The sequence below is a fragment of the Periplaneta americana genome, chromosome 12, assembly GCF_040183065.1.
Source record: "Periplaneta americana isolate PAMFEO1 chromosome 12, P.americana_PAMFEO1_priV1, whole genome shotgun sequence".
Classification (NCBI taxonomy): domain Eukaryota; kingdom Metazoa; phylum Arthropoda; class Insecta; order Blattodea; family Blattidae; genus Periplaneta; species Periplaneta americana.
In genome coordinates this window covers 64,046,064-64,065,760 of record NC_091128.1, presented here as the reverse complement: position 1 = coordinate 64,065,760, position 19,697 = coordinate 64,046,064, and the positions used below count along the sequence as shown (strand labels likewise).

General features: G+C 34.1%; 1 protein-coding gene across 1 annotated transcript in view; it reads left to right on the top strand.

Moving 5' to 3' along the window:
• Positions 1-19,697, top strand: part of RhoGEF64C (Rho guanine nucleotide exchange factor at 64C) — a 599,366-nt gene that overhangs the window by 566,740 nt on the left and 12,929 nt on the right. The window contains exons 8-11 of the mRNA XM_069841434.1: positions 6,538-6,675; positions 7,671-7,775; positions 11,267-11,419; positions 16,675-16,794. Of these exons, the coding sequence (XP_069697535.1) occupies positions 6,538-6,675; positions 7,671-7,775; positions 11,267-11,419; positions 16,675-16,794 (516 nt within the window). The remainder of the gene's footprint in view (positions 1-6,537; positions 6,676-7,670; positions 7,776-11,266; positions 11,420-16,674; positions 16,795-19,697) is intronic.

The window sequence follows — 19,697 nt, the reverse complement described above, 5'->3', positions numbered from 1 at the left end:
CACTTATTGTTACTTCGTTACCATTACAGTGCAGTTTGGCGAAGGCTTTGGAATAATATTGCTCTAAATTTTCAATGCAAAATATATTGTATTTGCAATATTTAAAATATGATCGTACAAAAAGTGTTATGCAGTAGGCCTACACGTTTGGAAGTGCATTACAAATTCTCGGAAATTGAAAAACGAGCATCAAACTTTACTATTTTTCACTATAGTTTGTATTTTGTTGTATTTACAGCTATTGTTGTTAGGCCTTGAAAGTTAGAATTCCCACACAGAAACTTGTTGTTAGGGAAACCATTCATGATAACATAAAACTATACTGAAATAGACCCATTATAGTGCACGTATTGTTACTAGCTATGCTCGTTTTTCAAACTTTTCCTCGATTTTGTAAAAAGCACTTCCCAACCTCGTATCGTAATATATTATTTCAAATCATATTCATATGCTACATAAATGATATACTGTACTCTATTTATTTGTTTATTTATTTATTTATTTATTTATTTATGTACTTATTTACTCATTTACCGGTACTCATTTACTCATCCACTCTTTCACTCACTCATTTATTTATTTATTTTTATCTACCTACCTACCTACCTATCTATCTATCTATCTATCTATCTATCTATCTATCTATCTATCTATCTATCTATCTATCTATCTATCTATCTATCTATCTATCTATCTATCTATCTATCTATCTATTTATTTTGTATTTATTTATTTGTTTATCTGTCTATCTATCTATCTATCTATCTATCTATCTATCTATCTATCTATCTATCTATCTATCTATCTATCTATCTATCTATCTATCTATCTATCTATCTATCTATCTATCTATCTATCTATCTATCTATCTATCTATCTATCTATCTATTTTGTATTTATTTATCTATCTGTCTATCTATCTATCTATCTATCTATCTATCTATCTATCTATCTATCTATCTATCTATCTATCTATCTATCTATCTATCTATCTATCTATCTATCTATCTATCTATCTATCTATCTACCTATCTATCTATCTATCTATCTATCTATCTATCTATCTATCTATCTATCTATCTATCTATCTATCTATCTATCTATCTATCTATCTATCTATCTATCTATCTATCTATCTATCTATCTATCTATCTATCTATCTATCTATCTATCTATCTATCTATCTATCTATCTATTTTGTATTTATTTATTTGTTTATTTGTTTATCTGTCTGTCTATCTATCTATCTATCTATCTATCTATCTATCTATCTATCTATCTATCTATCTATCTATCTATCTATCTATCTATCTATCTATCTATTTTGTATTTATTTATTTATCTGTCTATCTATCTATCTATCTATCTATCTATCTATCTATCTATCTATCTATCTATCTATCTATCTACCTACCTACCTACCTACCTACCTACCTATCTATCTATCTATCTATCTATCTATCTATCTATCTATCTATCTATCTATCTATCTATCTATCTATCTATTTTGTATTTATTTATTTATCTATCTATCTATCTATCTATCTATCTATCTATCTATCTATCTATCTATCTATCTATCTATCTGTCTATCTGTCTATCTGTCTATCTGTCTATCTGTCTGTCTGTCTGTCTGTCTGTCTGTCTGTCTATTTTCCGTTTTAATGTGATTGTATCCTAGAATGCTTCAAATATTTTTCTCAAAATCTCGATTATGATTTACTTCTAGCAAACCAGAACACTAGTATAATGATAACTAAATATTCCATCCACAACTTCAGCATATCAATGTTTTCTATGTTACAACATCCATTGAATTTCAGAAGTACAAGAATGGTAAAATCATATTAAAATCGACAAAAGCCATGTAGCTAGTTTCCATTTGTAAAAATTCACTTCCGCGGTCTGAGAGAAAGGTGCATTTTCACTACAAATTTGAACTAAACAAATCAGAATTTCAATATTTCTTCGACATTTCCACGTATCTGAAAAATAATCAGAAATTCATTTCCGTAATTTTGGACTGCATAACTAAGCAATTATCTCTTTCAATTCTACATTCTTATTATTCGCATTCGAAGTGACAGAGAAAACGTTGTGATACTGAAACTACTCCCGTTATCTCTGCTAGTATTCCCTCATGATGGTTTTAGTCAGATTCTCGATTTAAAGATCTAAAAGTTTCGGCGTGTTGCTGTATGACATCAATACGCTAGAACAAATTACGTGCTGTTAAACAAACAGTTAACATCCTGAAAAATTATTTTTATGTTTTTGTTACTATTCCATGTTTATTGAATACTACAACTCTATCTGCATTAATTTTTTATTCAAAATTACGCGTTCTGCTTGTCGATCTTATCTTGTTGACACTGTGGCTGACTTATTCATACCATTTATCTCCACTTACATTCCAATATATGGTAGCATATATGCAATATTATGATGATTTACGAGAACATACTCTGCCATGTCTCTTTATAATATTATTATCCATACTTTTTATTTTGATTCTTATTCTTATGATTTTACAACATGATATAAATTATCAGTATGGATATTAAAATTATTAATTATCTACGTACAATAGTATCAGAAGCAAAAACCAAAGAAAAACATGGGGAGAGATTAAGGAACTCGACAAAATAGTCCGATGGAGGAGCTTTCTGAGAACTCCATATTCCACACAGAAATAATGGGAATTTTGATCGATTGCAAGGCCGAGATGTCAACATAATAACTGCCAGAGATAAAATTGACGGATTTATAAAGAAACTTAATTTCTGGTTGACATCACTTAAGAGAAATAAATTTGATTCATTAGAGTGTATTAAAGAGCTCATGCAAAATTTAGCTACATACCATGTGATATGACAAGTATATTGAGTTTGTTTTTGCGGAATTGCAGTTAAGTTTTGACAATAATTTTAAACAATAGTTTTTTTTATATTTTTCGGAAGAAACTCAAAACAATTACGACAGTCACACATGGATACTGAATCCACTTCTACAAATTGCGTTCAGCTCACTGAAATTCCTATATATTAGACTTACTGAAATAAAATGTAGGCTACCTACTGATGACATGTTGAAACTATAGGCATAGACTAGTTTTGAATCAAAAGAATGCAAGAATATTTGGAGCTTGCAAAGAAGCTCTTACATTTTTATGCTACTTCCAAACTCGTATTATGTAAAATGAGTACCTAGTCTATCAAAACAAAAGTGAGATGTCTGCTTGAAATTGAAAATGATATCAGTGTGTGTATTCAATATAATGTTCAGATTTGAGAAGCAACTTCCTAAATAAATAGGCACATTTATCGCATTAATTGAGACGTTCCCTGGAATAACAACTTAACTTAACATCGTTTTTCCGTTTCCAACATATATTGAATCCTTAATAACCTGTCTTCTCCTGATAAAAAATTATTTCGCCCCAACAAACGCAGCACTCTCTAGAAACATTTGAATGGTGAATAATTTCGAGGGAAAAATTGTTCCGAGGCCAGGCATCGAAATTATTGAAATCAACTTTACAGGGAGTTATACCTGAAAGCTTGATTTGCGTAATACACGTCACTGTTCCTAACAGAATATCACAATTTAAGTCACACAGAGTTAGTGTGCACTCAATGTTGGTTGCTTGATGGTTGTCAGCCCACTTTGAGGTCTGTGGATATAGAGGGAAAAAAATTGGATCGGTGTCTGGTAGAGTTCCCGGGTAGCTCAGTTGGTAGAGCGTTAGTACGTTTAACCAAAGGTCCCGGGTTCGATGCCTGACCCCGGAACAATTTTTCCCTCGAAATTATTCAAATTAACTTTACAGGGAGTTGTACCTGAAATCTTGATTTGCATTTGAGTGTTGTTCTGCGGAATGCTATTATACCAAATCTAAAATGAAGATATCTGTTCAAAAACCACCCATTCAAAATTTTAAAGAATGTTATTTTGATGTCATCTGTTACTTCAGAGGTGAATCTATGTGTTAGAGAACAAATATTCTACAAAAGTAGCCTATGTCAGTGGGTATGACGCGAACAAAATACGCATGGTTTCTTCAGAAACAACCCTTGTCATTGCCAATTCCTCCAAAAATTACCCATGTCCACAGTTAATAATATTTTCTATTCAAGAAAGTTGTGGTATTATGTGTTCGGCATACATGACTTGTCAGATGATAATGTTTCCATGTTCATTTATCATGAGGGAATAGGGAAAAAAGTGCAGAATGAGGTTACTTCACTTCTCTTCCACTATCTCTCTAGCAATAAGAATCTTCAAATGGAACTTGTGTTGGTGTCCGATTTTTGCAAAACACCTTTGCTATCTGAACTTTCTTAACAGAAGAAACTTCACTGTCTACTAAAACCAGAAAGCGAAGACTTCTACAACAGCTTACAAACCACTAGAAATATTGTGGCCTCTGTGGATATTGACTGTTCCGATAACAGTAGTGGAGAGGAAAATTAAAGATGTTCGCACTTGTTTTGTTTCCATTGCGTTAATTTGTTAAGTATTTTGGTGTTTGTAATGGGACACGGTAACATAAACAAATATAGTTAGTAATAACTACTGAAGCTTTCCTGGCGACGTGATAATTCGAAATTTTCTCGGGCTTCCAGCCAGGTCATAAGTTGGTGATCCACCGACGTTTCGAGGATGTTCATCTTCCTCATCTTCAGGGTTAAGTGATATCTGAGGGTACCTAGCTCCTTAATTTATAGTGCCAGAGGGAGTCAGCCGAGGAGCTTAGTCAGCCAATCGGCGCACAGCTCCTCGGCTGACTCCCTCTGGCACTATAAATTAAGGAGCTAGGTACCCTCAGATATCACTTAACCCTGAAGATGAGGAAGATGAACATCCTCGAAACGTCGGTGGATCACCAACTTATGACCTGGCTGGAAGCCGGAGAAAATTTCGAAATATAGTTAGTGATATTTAATTTTATTTTTACATCCACCCCAGTTCAGCGTTTATGTAAAATTGATTAAAATTATATAGATCTGAATAGAGATATACTATTTTCTATGTGGCATAAAACATGTGAAAAAAAAATAATTCTGTAATAATACAAATTTATTATGTTCGTCAACAAAATTTCTTTCAAAAACAACCCTTGTCAGGATGTTCTAGAGTTTAACATTCTTTAGGTCTCTGAAAAATGTATACATATAAATAAATTGCAGGTACATGTGTACAGTGTCCTATAGTTTCAAGTAAAAAAGTTTAAATTACTTCTCTGCAGTACTGAAGAAAGGAGGAGGTTTTTTGTTTCTCCTGAAAATTTTCTGTCTTGTGACAAGGGTGTTTTTTAAAACGATGTCTTTAGTTGAGTTCTTGTTCCAGAGAATGCCTAAATTATTTTTTACTTTATACTTACTGAAACTTTTTTTTTTTCATTTTTATGTTCAATGTTGTTTATGTTTAGGTTCATAAGTACAACATAGATAACATAGATGTAAGGTATGTTAATAATAACGCGTTCTTTCTTTTATTTTGTAAATCATGTCGAGACTCCACTCAGCTCTTTACCACAGCACAGTCACATCAACATTACATTGTGATGAAAATCAGTAAAGTATGTGTTTACATTTATAACTGACATGCCATTACACAACCACGGTCTAGTACATACAGTCACGAAGCTCAATACGTAGTAAATATGCATCCATTGATAGTTGCTAACCACTAGGATTGCTAGTATTGCCTCATTAAGACAATGCGAAATAGTACTGGCACAGTCTATTGTTTCTAGTACCCTCAACAACTCAAGCTTCGTGACTGTATATACTAGACTGTGACACAACTTTGCTTAAAAAGATTTAATGAAAGTTACCTGAACAAACTAATGGAAGTTACTAAATCTTCTAATCAGAACAGTGTAAGTCATTAAAATCGGTGTAAATATTGACATAATTCTTATAGTTCAGTAATTAGTCCTTAAATATTCCGGAATGGGTTTTGTACAATAAGAAACATTGCACTACAATCTGACATATTTGACCAAAGTTTTAATTCCTTTTATACCAAAATGTGCTTTTAGTACTACTTTTCCATGGTGCATAGATATACTTTTTACACTGGTGTTAGAGTGATTTTGTTACGAACTCTGAGCCGTGACTGGAAATAGTCAGAGAAACAAATTTTACCAATAACTCATACCCGGTGCTGTTCTAGTAACTGTCCAAAGTGCCATTTTATGTCTAGACTTAAGACAACAATTTTTTCTCGTTTGCATGGTGAAATGCGAGCAGTTTGGAATAAGTCTTTCTGAGAATCGTAGTCACTCCCCAAAGTTTGTAACAAACTCACAGGAACATCCTGCGTAGTTTGTCTGTGATCAACACCTTAGCATTTGTTATCTGCAAGATATCTTCTAAGAAAGTGGCTTATTATTATTATTATTATTATTATTATTATTATTATTATTATTATTGTGATTAATAGTGGTAGTAACGGTTGTGGTAGTGGTAATAGGTAGTAGTCCGTTACCTATGTGAACTTTGTTGATACTGATTTCAATATGCTTCATAGGTACCAGTGCAAAGGGTGACGAAATACCCGCTGTTGTTGGCACGATTGCACAAAGTGACTCCAGCTCACCACGAGGGTCGTGAACTGTTGCGGCAAGCACAGCAAAAGATTGAACTTCACCTAGAGCACATGAACTCGGTAATGTAGCCACTGCAAGCAGCATATTATGTTCTTTTGTGCCTTCCTTTATAGTGAATGCTGGAGAATGCTTCAAATTCAAGAGTGTCCTAGTGGAAATCAAACACAGATATTTTCGGAATATTCCCATTTTTCCTCTAGTCATTTCAATCACCTTCAATTATTAGCTTATTGCATCGCTACATAAGAAAATGTCAGTGAATATAATACTTCAAGCAGCTATTTAATACTAATTCAAATGAAAAGAAACTAATTATCTGAGGCAACATGCAGACCAAATTGCTTTGAAAAATACTTTGAAAACATAAGCCCTTAATGTTGCTTTTTTATTTTATACAAGATGAATAGAATAAAACTGTTAGAACCAATTTAGACTAACTTTATTTTACTTGTTGTGTAACAATTTAAATCGCCCTTGTTTGTTAAAAAACAATTCTAGTATTTCTTGTTCAGTCTACATACTTAGCTTTGAATGTAAATGGAAATACAGTAGAGACATCCAATACTTTGAGAGAAAGGAGTTTACCCAAACAGACTGGCAATATGCACAAAACCACTTCATTAAAGATGTTGAAAACTGTTTTCATCTAAACTTTAAAATCGATTTGATCCAACTTATTATTATACTTAGTGTTATGAATAAGTAAGTTAAAGTGTCAATTCACTGCACAAATAGGTATTAATGTTATTTACCGAATAAAACTTGTTTATACTAAAGTGCATTATAATCACAGACTGCAACTTGATGGACGTTGTTATAGATGTTATATGGCGACAGTTTAATATAGCATCAAATCTGACGTCGAGTATGAAGACAAACAATGAATGCAGGTTGATTCCCAAATTACAAACAACGAACAAAAGTTAGCTCTTAAGTGACAAAAATGAATCTCAAAGGGACTTTAAAGTTACAAATAATGAATCTTTCAATGCATAGCGGTCGACAACTTAAAAAATTAGTACTGTACAGCTATATTTCTATGTATGGTTTACAGGAGGCGAAAGACATTAGCACTACCAAACTTTGGAGGCGAATTTCCATTATGAATGGGAGAAGATCAAGTAGTGAGACCGACATGTTAAGCATCAAACTCAGGAAGGTAAGGGCGCAGCCTGGAACTACACAGCTTATTACAATCTTGGTGCTAAGGAATCATACATTCTTAATCTTATTATTCATAGAAGAATGAAATGGCCCTCAAAAAATTCAATGAAAACACATACCGTAACAAGAACATAAATAAGAAATTTTTCTCATTAAATTCTGAGTAAACAGTTATTGATAATTAAGGAAATGATGGCGGTTCAGGGTGAAGAGTAATTCCACACTGTAGAGACCGAATAGAATGTTAAAGTCTCTCCATTCTGCAGAATGTTCTGAAGATCTAAGGTCAGGAAGTTCTAACCCCTGAAAGACTACTAAGTACGCATGCAAATATTTCCTTAAAATTTCAAAATATCCCAAAGCATATGCACTAATAAATGAACAATTGAACAGTATGAATGCTAAAGTATGAATGCTAATGAGTATGAACTTGCATTATTCCTTAGAGATTGAAGCAGAGGTGGTTCTGCTGTATAAACTCATCAGGATTATAGTTCATGATCAACGTGTGGTTGAGGTTTTCAATTGAGAAACTAAGTCTGTTGTTCCTGAAGATGTTTTTGCGTCGTGAAAATTTCTTTCCACGTCACATTATTGTATTGGGGCACATTTAAGTGATTGTAATTGTTCCACAGCCAGAGAGAAATCTTTTGTTGCAACGGAGAATTTTCCTTCGAGAATCTCACAACTCTTGGCATCCATGATTTTTTAAAATTATGCTAGTCACATTTGCCTTTACTTTTTGTCCTACACTGCCAGAAACAAACCTCAGTTTAGATTTAATTTCTTAAAAGCAGCTAATAACACATGTAAGGAAGTGCTAACAGTTTCCAGTGACATTGTTGCTTTTGGTAAATCGAAAAAATAAATATAAGATTCCCTTTCAACTCATTGTAAACCGGTATATTTCTCGTTATCTCAATAGACACAATATTATTCGAGTGCAATGAATTAACCACCTCTTTAACTGCTTGTGAATGCTGAGCATAACAAGGCTGCATTGACCCACATTTCCGATCAGATTAACACTGGTGCAGTGGAAGCGAAATATTAGGAGCTTATTGATCTAAATAACTGAATTCTTTGATGGGCATTTAACAACTTTTTTATGATGTTTGAGTGTTCGTATTTCATCATGGTGAATTACACATTCTATCTTCTCTTTCAGCTCCCAGTTTTTTGCGTTCCTGAGGGGAAAAAAATCTTGTGAATCTTATAAATATGCTGTATAGGTCTTAAATTTTTGCAAAAATTATGCATTTATAAAAATGACGAAAATATGCACTTACATGCAACATAAAACTCTTGCTATATTTCGTAGATATAGGAATGATTATTTTCAATTGTATGTTATATTATAGGCCATTCATTATCTCATGAAACCTATCTCCATGTGAGGGTAAAAAGGAAGTGGACTGAGAAGCTTCTCTCCCTCACTATGCTTTCACTTATAGCCAGCTAGCTCACCTCCACCATAAGATTCTCACTTAAGCTATGGCGCATAATTGCATTTGGTTTCATGAGATTGTATGTATTTTTTCAAAACCATAAATGGCTTAATAGACAACCCTGATCTTCTACAGCTAATTAGTTTCAATATTGGTAAATCAAATTTGAGAAAGCGATCTCTCTTTTATTTACAGACAACAAAAACACTATCTCATAAAATGTCTCCACTTTTATTAATGCTTCGAACTTACAATCATCTATCAAATAAACAGGATTGAGATTTCGTTATCGTACAATATGTACAAGAAAAAGTTATGTAAAGCATTACTTGAAACACATGTTCTGTGTTGGTGAGTTTTTTTAATAAATGAATTGAGCCTATTGGGCTTGCTGTGTAATGCTGTATATTGAATTTATTAACATGGTGTTGTATTTGCTCTGCAATTTTCCAATTATAGCTACACCTACATTTTGCATTTTTGGCTGTGATTTCTGTACTTGGCTCTTTTTGATTTGTTTTTATTTGGTGTTTTTCATTTATATCTGTATCTGTGTCTTTTATTTAGGTGGTATCTATTTGTTTTTTTTTTTCCTTCTCTTTTCCATTTTTAATTTGTAATTACACTTGTATCTGTTTTACCTTTTTTTTTTCGTGTTATATGTAATTCTATGTTTTTTTTATCTGTACTGTCGATTGTTAATTGGGGCTTTGCCCTGTTATGGACAAAGATACATAAATAAATAAATAAATGAGATAACAAATGGGTTATAGAATGTTAAATTTTTTTGTTCCTTTTTGTTTATTAAATGGTTCTTGATGAATAATTTAGTCATTATTATTTTTACTATATCGATAGGCCTGCATCTTTACACCTGTACTCAAAAATTGATAATTCGTATAGATAATGTCTAGGTTAAGCGTACAGTTATACTTTCTAGGAAAAAGTATGCAAATGTATGGACTTCCGGCCCCTATAAATTTCGAATAATTATCATAGATATTGATTTATTAATTAAAGTATTCTTATACAGTCTACAAAATAATCCCCTTCTGTAACGGAAATGCATCATTTCATCTTCTGAATCTTGGACTGGTGATAACCAATTGTCATATACTGTGATGACATTACTACATTTTACGAAACAGAAAATAATGGACATGTGATTTTTCCAATTTATTAACGCACTTTCAACTACCGGTATAATATGTAATTAAATTTTGTTGCTGTTTTGGGTTGAATACAATGTATACTTTCTTACTATGCTTGAAGAAAGTGATTGACAATAACGTGGTCTGGCTGTTTGCTTTGTTGTCAGATGTAGTGAAGGTAGTAGTACAAGAAACAAGAAAATTGGTGTTATTAGTCTACCCATTCACCACTCTAATGGGAGGAGTGACTTGCTGCAGAGCAAAACTTGGATGCATGTTTAAAAAGCTAACAGTCAGTCTTAATCATGGTAGCCAGTAGGCTAAACACTTGAAAGAAGGCGAATGGATTATGTACTGTCAAATATCCCATCTTGTTGCTTCCACACTGAATCTTTAAATCAGTATTTTAGTGCACACTCTTTAGTAGTCAGAAATAACTATTTCCAAAGTAGAATGGAAACGAATTGACATTATTGAAATGTATTTAGAATAAATTTCCTACAAAAATAATATATTGTGTAAGAGCTGCCACAGTGATCTAGTGGCTAGAGTACTGGACTTATAATCCTGTACACCCAGGTTAGACTCCCGGCATATCCCCAATTTATATTGTGTGTTGGGGAAGCCTGCAGTCCAGGTAACATGAGAGTTCTGCGGGAGCTCTGGTTCCCCTGTGGTTTTCCAACAAATCTCTATTTTATCTCATCTCATCGTGGGTATAATGTAGACCAGCCTCCTATGGCGCAACCTCGGCAATAATTCTATTGGTCAATTGGTCTACAAAACTAGGTTCATATAGGTGAATGACGAGCAGTCAATTACCCGCCATTAGTATATATTTTGTATAAGTTATTGTTGTTAAAATATTCTGTTTTTATATTTTGTAGATGGCCTTGGATATTTTAGAATGGAACCATGATGAAGTGAGATTTGCAATGGAGGGGAAGTTGCTATATACAAATCCAGCAGACAACAACTGGAGGAAGGGCAGAACTATCAAGCTTAACCCCATCAACGCTCTTCTTGTTACAAATGGGAAGGTAAGTTTCTGACATTTGTTTGTGCAATGCCGATATTAAAGTTGAGAAATACGTTTTAAACTTAAAAATTAACTTGTTGAATAAATTATTTGTATATATGGTACATTTTAGGGCAAGAATAATTTTGTAGGAAGACAACATGAAATGAGTAGGTAATTCAGTCTTGTTATGTAGGGTGCGATGTACCTTAATGATCTCTTAAGTGACAAAAATGAATCTGATTCATTTCTGAAGTCACAGGCAGTGAACACAAGGGGACTCCAAAGTTACAAATAATGAATCTTTTAACGTACAGCCATAAATTACCGTATGCAGTGGTAACAAATTCCTTATAATAATCCATTTTGAATCTTGCGTACACCACTTTTAACACTTGAATATAATTAATTGATGAACTAGTGGACTTACTCGTGTTAAATATGTAATATTTGTCTGGCTTACAGCTGTTTCAGTGCTTCACGCACCATCATCAGAACCTACTAGATCGCGGCGTCATCTCGAACTTCTCTGCCTGTTAAGAGGGTGTGTTTTATTGTTGGAAGGTGTTGAAGTGTGGAGTCGAATAGTGTGTGTGTACTGAAATTGATCTATGTGTTGAGGATTTGAGGGGTGTGTTTTAGTGTGTTTCTAGAACAATACGAAATATACAAACACACTAAAACACACCCCGATCAAATCCTCAACACACAGATCAATTTCAGTACACACACACTATTCGACTCCACACTTCAACACCTTCCAACAATAAAACACACCCTCTTAACAGGCAGAGAAGTTCGAGATGACGCCGCGATCTAGTAGGTTCTGATGATGGTGCGTGAAGCACTGAAACTGCTGTAAGCCGGACAAATATCACATATTTAACACGAGTAAGTCCACTAGTTCATCAATTAATTCCTTATAATACTGTACAGTATTGTGTCTGATAGCTCCAGACACATAAATAACTCCTGTATGTTTTAAACTATTAGGCAATTGAAACCAAAAATAGTTTAATTACACATATTACAGACATAATTGAAGGGCTGAATATTAGAAGGGTGGTAACTGCCATATTATCAAAGCCATTTAACTAAATCAACACAATCCTCATGAGCCCATCGACGTTTTCTGGATCTTAATTGTTGATGACTCGCATCTGGAAGAGGAGAAATTTGTTTCAATACAACCGTTGTACTAGTGGTTGGACTTTGTTGACATGTTCTTCTGTCTGGCTAGGAAATAAAAACCAATGTATGGGCTACCATCCATCCTCGGTTATTGTCCATAAGTTTACATAAGTACGTTTTATGACCTATGTTCACCAAAAATTAATCACTATCAGATTCAGACAGCTAATAAAGACTTTAAATATAGAATGCGAAGGATTTTGTTAATTACTGACTCTATGTACTTCAGTTAATAAAGAAATCTATTTTTATGAAAGAAAATAAATAAATTTACAATTGAGAAAAATTAAATAATTTTCAATTTACTACCCAATAGAATGTAACTAAACTATTTGAATTTTGGATTAAAATTCTGGTATGTCATGTTCGTATTTTCACTTGTCTGTGAGAACTTACTACCTGAAACCCTTTTAGTGGCTGAGTGGTTAGACCTTCAGCCTGTCATGCAGGCGACCCGAATTCGAGTCTCGGTTAGGTCTGGGATTTTTCATTGAAAAATCCATAGTGACATTTGTAGCGGACAAGGTGGAAGTTGGGGTTCTCCCATTTTTTCCCATATTAGGCATCTGCATCATTTCGTCACCATTTCTCCATTTCATCGTCATTCCATAGAATTCCCCGATCACCAGCTGGTGATGCATGGAGGGGGATGGCCTAGGGACGAGTGGGATTGCCTGCTCGACACCTGGGTACACCGTGAACCCTAGTGTAGTCAGTGTGGGTTTGGGAATGCGCCTAGCTAGATGGTTAGAGCAATAGACCTTAACAGGTCGCAGTACTGGGCCATAGTGCCCCCCTCCCGTAAATTCCATTCCATACTATCTGAACCCTGACACACCAGACTCATATTTTCAGCACTGTTAGCTTAATGGCTAGAGTTTCGAATTCCAGGAATTTGTAGTGGACAAAGATTGTGCCTGGTGGAAGGCAGGATACTCCCGTTTCCCATACTGGCATTCCACTATTGCTCCATTAATCACCATCAGTATCATCATTCTCATGGTGCAACAAGTGCAATACCTAAATGGCGGGATGTGTGTATATTTGTTAGAAACGATAATAAATTAAAAAAATTTAATAATATCAGCCTTTCAAAATTTAGCAGAGAAAAAAATTTAGAACTCTGGGCTGTAGGATTAGAATTGAAATTTGGTAATCTTACAGTCATAGGTTTATACAGGTCGTCCTCAGGAAATTTCAAATATTTTCTTAATCTATTACAAAATGCATAACAACAGTTTAGTTGCAACATTGTGCTTTGGCTCTGTACATTCCGTGTGCTTTACTAGAGACGTCAGAAGTTGCATTTTTCTCTACAATCGTAATAGTGTGCAGTTCGTGCTCATTCTATTCTATGCTCCTTCAAGTTTGTAGTTAATAAAATTGGCTACTCATACCTTGCGAAACAGATAAACTATATAGAGTTGCTAAAAGAAAAAAAACCAATAAGGATATTGAAATATGATGTAAAACTCATGCTGTTAAGTTATAGAATTGTGTTGAGAAATTATTTCATGATTATCCTGATTCAATTACAGTTTTATTATTTATGCAATTTTTGAAGATATCAAATAGGTACCTGTACTAGTAGTTTAGGACAAAAATATTTCGGAATATGTATTATATGACTTTCTCGTGTTAAATTCTATCGTACCTGGTTCACATGTTTCGACCTGTTATTGGTCTTCTTCAGAACTGGTCGTTGCTGGTCTTGGCACCTCTTTTTTTGTTTCCTATGTGGGTGTGTTTGTGTAGTTTAATGTGGAGTCAAAGAGTGTGTGTGTTCTGTATCTATGTATTTGTGTGTATCCAGGTATGATAGAATTTAACACAAGAAAGTCATATAATACATATTCCGAAGTGATACAGTGTTAGAAGTTGTGTAATGAAGATGTACAAAAATATTCTAAATCAGTGGTTCTCAACCGGGGTCCATGGCCTCATATGGGTCCAAAAAGCAGTTAATAAGGGGCCACGAACAAAATAATTATAATTATAAATTGTAAAAGTTGTTCCTGTAAAATGTAAACATTAGGCTGCTTGCGTTAAGTAAAAACATACTGGTAGAAAGCATGGTAATAGTAATTTAACATACTGGTAATCAAATTGTAATTTTTTTAATTGATAACAAATGTCACATTACTTTCGTTCTACACTTTCTACACCTTGTGCCAGGAGGCTGCACTTTTAGAAAAAAAAGGGGGTTCACCATTAAAAAGCTTGAGAAACATTGTTCTAAATATTGCTACATCATATAACATCGATTCCAAAAAGAAGTTAATACTTATGTCCTGATTATGACACAACCTAAGAATATTTAATAGGAAAATTTAAATACCGGTAACTGAACAAAAAAACTGTAGTTTATTCTCACTCATTTCAAATTGAAATTCTTATCAGCGTTATATCATTCCTGAAGTTTAATTTTCATGTTTAGTATAAAATTGAAACTACTACTACTTCCATTAAAAATATTGTATTAAGTTAAATAATATGTAGGGTGTCCGAGGATCTGGATATGCATTTTACATCATGGATCTGGTAGTATAACTAGGTAACTTCAAATGTAATATTTTGAGATAATTAGGAAATAGCTTTTGTGCATTTAACCATCTATTGTCTCCCTGTAGTATAGTGATCTTTCCCTTTAATAATTCTAGTTTAAGAGACAATAAGGGATCTCTAAGCCTACTACAATTCTTTTATTGAGCCTATATCTCTGCTGGTAAGTGACTGGTAAATTTCAAATCTTTTACCTAGTTGTGGGTGTAAGAGCATTAAAAAGCATTGTAAACTTCTGTTATTCTTTTTCCTCCTACAGCAAACGTGACATTGCACAGAGGCAGAGATATAATACAAAATCTGTACTTAAGTAATCTACTTAAGCAGGGAAATCAAAGCTGGCAAAAATCAAGTTAATTGGGTATAGTCAATGAGGGAAGTGAGATGGTATGCGACGGTATGGAATACTGCCACTGGTCTCTATGGCCACAAAACATACTGTTAGTGAAAAATAACATACTGTCACTGAAAAAATGTGATCCGTAAAAAATTGTTTATACATTCTTTCACAGCAAAGAGTGCTATCTGTTTGCTTCTTAGATCTAAACCACAGTCATCTGGAACTGTATTCAACGCGTATTTAGACTCATTTATTTGATAAGTCAACACCTGGAATGCTTAACAACTGTAGCATAGTATAGAAGACTGTGATCTGTACCTTGTGGTGGCCATTGTTGTGAATTTAGTGACTATGTCATCACATCTTATTCTTTTAAAATATTTGTCAGTGACAAATATTGTTACTTATCTATTATTTAAATAGGGTTACATAAGTACCTACTATTTTAAGTATTCGCACTTCGAAGTTTTAACATTATTTTAAATTATAAGTATCAATGGACATTGCAAAATAATGTAGTAAATAACTGAAGTAATACCTTTTGATTACACAACTTTTAACACTGTATCACTTCGGAATATGTATGATAAGAACTTTCTTGTGTTAAATTTTAACATATCTTGTTAACACGTTTCGACCTATTTTGGGTAATCTTCAGAACTGGTCGTTGTTGGTCTTGGCGCCTCTTGTTTCCTGTGTGTCTCACAGGGTCGTTGTTCAGTTCTGAAGATGACCCAAAATAGGTCGAAACATGTTAACAAGGTACGTTAAAATTTAACACAAGAAGGTTCTTATCATACATATTCCGAAGTGAAGTAAATTGAAATTATTTTATGAAGAAAATTAATGTGTTGAGTAACTACAAAGACTCACGTTACTGATTAAATGAAACAATTTATTTTATATAAGGCCTATCATGTACGTGAATGTTGTAAAGGAATGGAGGATAGAATTACGCCTTTCTAAACCGAGGTATGCCAGGGGAAAATCTTGGGGTAGCATACCGCCTCTGGTTTTTTCCCACTTCCCTCACTGCGGTATAGTACTGTCCATGAAAAGGTTTTAGGACATTGCAAACTACGATTAATATGAATATTTGTCCATAATATCCGTATATTATTACATTTTAAAGTCACAATGTGTATTATATAGTGAAGTTATTTTAATCTTTTTTTGTATTGCAGCCTACAGAAGACTACCGACCAGACTCTGAGGACACTCTCATGTTCCCAAGGAAAACTGGAGTACGGGAAGCAACATTATTGCTTCTTAAGGAGAAATGTGGTCGCTACACGCAACTCAGGGTAACTGTTTATGTACTCAATACCTCCAAATACAAAGTCCATGTACTGGTAATAGTTTCATACAAAAGTTATGTGTCACCCTTCCATCCGTAAAGTTTCTACTTCTACTTTTCATTTTTTTTTAGAATGTACTACGGTACTGAAGTAGTTCAATCTGTAGAGAACTAGCTTCAATCTGGAAAAAGCAAACAAATATTCTCTTCACTAACACCTCACACCAGAGGGGGCATGATGCAGACCCCTCGACTCCTTCTTGTGTCATGTTCATCATGGTAACCATGTATAGATCTTTACAGGCATAAGAAGGTTGTATTTTCCTCTTTTCTAATAATTTCTTCTTGCTTTTTGGGGTGATATCAAGTAGTCTAAAGCACTCAAGCTTATCCTTCTGACCCATTGTGCACCCAATTCACATACCAAACAGGCAAATCAGATGAAAGTACATATAAACTTCATAAGTTAATTGGTTCATTCTTTTTTAAACTCTTAAGGGGCACAAAACAGTTCCCAAAGGTATTGTCATGCATCAGTCTCCGTTGCATCCCCTGGATGGTTGTGTCTTCAAGGTGGGAGAATGAGATGACGGACAATAGATTCGAAGCTTTGGAAATGAGGAGGGGGAGGGATGAGACTACAATGTAAAAAGGGAGAACTCTGGTCACAGAAATAGTGATTTATTGAAATACTTTAGCTTTCTCCACTGGTTCTCGAGCAGGGGTAACGGGAGTGCCATTGTGAAAACCTCTAATATTGAAATTTTGTCCTTTGACTCCAATTTCAGCTACACTGAAGATGTAATTTTGACAGGACTGGAGATTGAGGAAGTGAGGGGAAACGGGATTATTTGGGAGAGAATAATACTTACCCTCTAGGTGGAGGTTTAGTGGGTAGGAATTTGAAACATGTTGAAGCGGGTTCAGGGCTGTTTTCAATCATTGAAAATCTGAAAATAATGGCTCATGTTTTGTTTGACGACCACAAAGAGGGGAATTCAAGGAAATTAATGGCCAAGGCAATCTTCGAGCTACATTTTTATACATGCTGACGGGATGCACTGGTATGAAGCGCCTTCCATATGCATCCCCACACGTGTTTGAACATTGGAGCAAGATTTGTAAGAACATTTCCCCTTCCTTCACTCAGTGCTCACACATTTCATGACTTGTAGTGTCTCTTCAAGTAACAGTGACTTGTCAGTATCCAAGTTTCCTTATTTAAACCCATTCTGTTTATGGTAGAAATGAAGGGAGGCCTCAGTGAGGAATTAGACCTGTCTCGTAGCTGGTGCTTCATTTAAAGCCCTTCTGAATTTCTTATGATCATCTTTTTACATTGAGCTTCCGGAAAGGTCTATGCAGGACTCTTGTTCAATAGAAAAGACTGAAGGACCCCATTCTGGTCAAAGTCATAAAAACATTCTCTTTGATACTTATACTAGACTGTGATATTACTAAGAGATTGCACCACTGATTGTGACAAGGTTAGGTACCGGTAAGGTTTGATGAGAAAATGTAGTAGTGTCAATTAGATGCACCGTTAGTGTTAAGGTTAGATAGGTTGTGTTGAGGAAATATATTAGTGACAATGTTAGGTAGGGTTTGGTGAGGGAATATTATGTGACAAGTGCTTTGCTCAAAATTGATACAAGTGAATGTTACGTCCATTATTCCTTTGATATAATATTTACTTTTCTCAAATTAGTCGACTACAACAATATATTCACTGGATATCATCATATTTCTCCTGAATTTTGCTGTGATAACATGTTATGATATCTTCGAAAACATGCATATTCTTTCAGTGTATTAAAAATTCCCGTTATATTGCGTAAATCTTGCACTTGAGTAGGACAGTGAATTCTTAGTAAGAGTTGCGATCGGCTTCAAATATCAGTCGTCTCATCTGTCATTATTGCAGCAAATAGAGCATTGTGGACGTCTTTTCTAATTTATGCTATAATTACATTACTTATTAATTCAATCAGATCGTTTTGAATTCGATTAGATAAACCTGTAAATGCCTTACTATCCTTATTTGGGCATTCAATTTAGGACGTATTTCCGTAATAAATGAACTAATTCAACATAATTACCTCTGACATGACCACGGAGAACCAGTTATCTCTTTCCTAAATACCAAACATTGCAAATAATACTGTTGGAACAATGTGGGACTGAGAGTTTTCATGCTTTATAGAGATTATTTATGCCACTGAAGCCAATCTTGTTCCATACATTTTTTTTTCGTTACTAAATAAAAGACATGGCCAACAAACGCATAACTTAATCTGTTTTACTATACTGCTCTAAATTAAACTTTCTCACGCATGACTTTAAGTATTTTCAGATCACACATTAGTCGTCCAATTTTGATAATTCTTTTCTTTTCAAGAAAGTCTCGAGAACCAAATCCATGTTTTAAAAGTTTTTTCTATTTGACAATTACACTGGGGAAGTTGAGATTCTATTGTTATTAGAAACTGCACTCAATACATCCCATCTCGGCCGTCTACCTTCTACACAGCAAGGCTGCACGCAAGCAGGAATGAGGAAGCCACAGATGGGCTTGCTTCCCTTCCACATACTACAAGTCTACAAAACAATTTCATATTGTAAATTTCAAGTAATTTAGAATAATATTAAACACTAACTGATAAAATAATATTGTCAGACAGGAAAGGCACACAGTATGTGTAAATGAAGTTCAAAAAACGTTATATTTTGCACACAAAAAGAACTTTCCATTCCAACGCATCATTATTATGTTCTCACCATGTGCAGAGCAAGCAACTTCGATAATGCTGGTTGTAGGCAGAGTGACGAAATCTTTCGAAGTTCGAACGAAAATAAAGGAATATGTTTTGAGGCGCCTTCTGCCTCAATTAGTGCAAGTGCTCAGAGAAA